Genomic DNA, 4410 nt, shown 5'->3' with positions numbered 1-4410 from the left:
TCTTTTAACCCACATACGCAGAACACAACTCTGAAGACAAGTGCAAGTAAAAAGGTTAATTACAAAACCAGGTACAACAGAACGTTCTGAGGGGATGGATCTGGACCTGGTCAGCGGGAGTGCTGGATATCTGAACACAAAGAGGTTGGGTAAGGTGAGTTCAGGTGCTGTGGGAATTTGTCGTCTTGAAGTAACTACAGTCTTATTTGTAGATGGATGAACTGGACCGGGGGAGGCTATTGTGGTTCCGGGGCTGGAGGTGAGGAGAGGCGGAGGATAAGTGGAGGAACTTGTTCTCCTTGGATCCAGGAGGGAGCTGCCGACCGGGAGCTTTGATGAAGGTTTGTAAAAGCGAGGAGGTTCTGGAACTGGGGCCACCAATGGGTAATCTCCACGGGGCCTCGAGGGTTTGGACCAGGCTGCCGATAATTCTGGCAGAACAGGAGCCAAAGGCTTCATGGAGGAACAACCATTCCTGGCTATCACTCTGGCCCTGGAGTGTCGGCTGCTCCCTCCAGATAAACTCCTGCAAACGACGGTAAGTGGCAGCAGGTGTGCAGGTAGGGAGCCACAGGCTGCGCCCTCCAGGAACAGCCCCAGGAAGCTCTCTGGTGGAGAAAACTGGAAAACACCAGCCAGCCTTCCTCACATCCCAACACAATCAACATCACAGATTTTGTGGTGCTAATTTAGAAATATTTGTAAGGAATTTTTACAATATTTGCACTAATATATGATGTTAAGTGTGATCTTTTATTCATTGCTCCAGCGGCCTTGGACTATAACTTGACATTCAGTAAGGCTGAGACAGCAGTCACTTGAACCCAAATGTTCTTGGCCAATTTTGAGAAAAAAAAATTGATACATTCAGAATAAATGGGGGGATCTGTTAATTTTTGTGTGAATTTTTCAGTTGTTTGTGAAAAACTGGGAGGCCTATTGCTATAATTTGGAGTCCAGCCGACACTGGCGGCACCCAGATTCTTGGAGCCTCGTGATTTCTAGAAACTGAGGTTTTACAGAGTTTCAAACTTTTCTTCGCACCAGCCTTGTTGAGTCCACCTTCATCAAACATTGTCTCTTTTGCTTAGGAAGTATTTTGCTTGGGGAGGTTTTGTGCAGTCAAACCCTCATCCACCTACAAACCTTGTTCTCGGTTCGGTTGAAGAGAAATCTGGTGTTGTTTGAATGCATATGTGAATACCAGGCAGACCAGAGACCACTGCAGAAGCAGGAGACGGACAAACAGAAATAAGAATACAGGTAAATAGAGAAAAAATAAATAAATATTGCACAAAAACATGATCAATTACATTCCTCATCAAACACATAAACAGATATTGACACCAGAAAGCAAATAACCAAGCAAAAAAGTAAGACAAGCTTTTTGTTTAAGTTTCCAGAACTCGGCAGATTCTCCAAGCCAAACTCCAGCCAGTAGCGGCGCAGTGGATCTGGACTCTGTGAAGGAGAGTCATGGTTTCAGAGACACCTTTTTCACTGGGACAGGGGTTAAAGGTTATTGTGGTATCAGGGGTTAGAGCTGCTGCTGACTGACTCACCTGTTATTAAGTGTGGTAAAAGGAACACAAGTTAAATACGTTGGTATTTTTTCCTTAACTTATTAAATGCTACTGAAAAGGAGACAAACTGTAGCTAAGCTAACTATGCTAAATGGTTGATAATTTCACACAGTCTACCCTCCTCTTGGAGAACAGCTGGGTTACAAATTGACAGTATTTTCTTTCTCTCGTGTGAAAATCTGACCTTATATATTTCCGTGGCAGCATAATAACTGCCTCAGTTGTTCTTCTCTTGTTCTGACTACTACTGAACACCATTAAGTTAAGCAGGAAATATTTCATGCAAAACCAGGGGGGTTCAGTGAAAATATGGATGTGTGCTTTTTGCTGAGGGAGGGCTAACATTTCATTTTTAATGCTAAAAGTCATATTAAAATCATGATATGATTAAATTTGCAATTGACAGGGCCCCATTTTTTCTATTTCTGTGAAGAAAAAAATATCTATATTTTTATGAGGGCTCCTCTAGCGCAGCGTCCCCCTCTAGCCCAGTGTCCCTCTAGCACAGCGTCCCCCTCTAGCGCAGCGTCCCTCTAGTGCARCRTCCCCCTATAGTGCAGCGTCCTTCTAGTGCAACGCCCCCCTCTAGCGCAGCGTCCCTGTCTAGCGCAGCGTCCCTCTAATGCAGCGTCCCCCTCTAGCGCAGCGTCCCTCTAGTGCAACGTCCCCCTATTGCGCAGCGTCCTTCTAGTGCAACGTCCACCTCTAGCGCAGCGTCTCTCTAGTGCAGCGTCCCCCTCTAGTGCAGCGTCCCCCTGTAGCGGAGCGTCCCTCTAGTGCAGCGTCCCTCTAGTGCAACGTCCCTCTCATGCAGCGTCCCCCTCTAGAGCAGCACTCATCTAGCGCAGCGTCCCTCTAGTGCAGTGTCCGCCTCTAGGGCTGCGTCCCTCTAGTGCAGTGTCCCCCTCTAGTGCAGTGTCCCTGTAGTGTAGCGTCTCGCTCTAATGCAGCGACCCTATAGCACAGTGCCCCCATGTGTCAGGGCTAAGAGGCTGCAGCAATCAGCTTCCAGCTTCAGCAGGTTCCGCCCAGAATCAGTGTGTGTTTGAGACCAGGAAGAGGAGCGCTCTGAGAGCAGTAATAGTTTAAGCTGAATCATCTTCACAGCGGTTTTCAGTTCAAAATAACCGACTGAGTCTCTAAACTCAGGTTGCTAACATGTTAGCTCTCCACAGCTTCAGGAAATAAAATGAAAGAATCGTTCCTGCTGAAGAAACTAGATGTGTTTGGTGGTTCAGGGAAAATATGCCTCCTGTTTCCTAACTGCTCTATAATAATAGCAGAGTCCAATGTTTGCATCGTGTTCATATCAGTTTGTAATCTGACATTTTGTAAAGCTGTAAGACTTAACAAAACAGCATTTAGTAGTTCTACTGCCACCTCTATTTTTGCATTTAGTTTTCAGAGAATCATTTAATTCAAGGTCTAACATCTTACCTGTTCGTCTGGGTTTTATGACACGTTTTCTACTTTTCTCACAGTCAGTTTTTAAGCTCAATTTTCCAAATGTTAACAGTGGAGGAGCTTTAAGCTCCTCTTCATTTCTGCTGGCAGGATCTTTCTGTTTTGGTGGATGCAGAGTGTTGTTGATGAATGAAGATGAAACCAAACATCTGATGTTTTTCAGTAGCAAATAAGAAATTCTGGAAGAAAAGTTTCTGCACAATAGACAACCAAACATTCAATTTATCACAATAATGTTTAGAAAGCTTTCAACATTTCTCTGTAATCAAGTGTTTTTATTGAAAGTGTCCAAAGAGATAAAAAACAGACATTTATTTTCTGATCTAAATCTAAAAATATGAGAAGAAAACAGCATCAGTTCTGACTTGATGTTTAACGTTTTCTGGATCACAATATAGAAAACAGAATCAAGTTCAGATCACTTTGATCTAAACTGATTTAACAACAAATAAAACATTGAAATACATGGATAAAAACATTAAAAGAAAACCTTTAGAGTCCAGAGAAGTTTTGCTTTTAATGAAATATTTCTGTCCTCAGAATAAAAGAAATCATCAGCAGTGATTTCCTTTATGGCTCCTGTAACACAAAGAACTAAACTGGAAAAATAAAGAAGATCAGAACAGCAGAGACACCAGAACCATGAACCCTGATCAAGAACCTGAGAGATAAGAGGAAATCTATCTGGGTTTACAGAACTCTGCTGAGGATCCAGAACCAACATAAACTCCAGCCAGTATAGGTTCAGTGAATCTGGTCTGGACTCTGTGGAGGAGAGTCATGGTTTCAGAGACGCTGTAGAAGGACAGAATACCTGCTCTGCGATCCAGGTACACTCCGACTCTGGAGGGAACTGGACCTGAGATGGAGGTCAAGATGTTGTTGTGTCTAAATCCATAACCACTTTGAGAACAAATTAATGCCCAAGATTTATCATTATATCCAAAAAAACATTCCCTCCCACCTCCTACTCTGCTGACACTCTTGTATGCGACTGATACATAAACTGTTCCTCTCCACTCCACCTCCCAGTAACAACGTCCAGTCAGACTCTCTCTACTCAGAACCTGATAATAAAAAGTAAATCTGTCTGGATGACTAGAATAAGACTGAGCCTTATACATTCCTGTCACCGTCCTGTTCCCCTCTGATAGTAGCAGCCATGTGCTTGCTGTGTTTGGATCCAGAGTGATTTCACATGAATATCTTAAGAATCCAGCTCTACTCTCTGGTTCTGGTTCTGGTTCTGACAGTAGAACATCCACCTCAGTGACCTTCAGTGAGATGTTTGTCCATGAGTCTCTCAGGACGTCCTGTAGTTTGTCTCTGAGCTCTGACACAGCTGCTGTCACGTCCTCAAAGT

The 4410-nt window shown here is 43.7% G+C and overlaps 1 protein-coding gene across 1 annotated transcript in view; it reads right to left on the bottom strand.

The window, feature by feature from the left end:
- Window positions 1-202: 202 nt before the first annotated feature.
- Window positions 203-4410, bottom strand: part of LOC103473974 (E3 ubiquitin/ISG15 ligase TRIM25-like) — a 5239-nt gene continuing 1031 nt past the window's right edge. The window contains exon 2 of the mRNA XM_017307736.1: window positions 203-526. Coding sequence (XP_017163225.1) covers window positions 203-526 — 324 coding nt within the window. The remainder of the gene's footprint in view (window positions 527-4410) is intronic.

This window comes from Poecilia reticulata, linkage group LG12, assembly GCF_000633615.1.
Source record: "Poecilia reticulata strain Guanapo linkage group LG12, Guppy_female_1.0+MT, whole genome shotgun sequence".
Lineage (NCBI taxonomy): Eukaryota > Metazoa > Chordata > Actinopteri > Cyprinodontiformes > Poeciliidae > Poecilia > Poecilia reticulata.
This window is presented reverse-complemented; position numbering and strand designations above follow the sequence as displayed.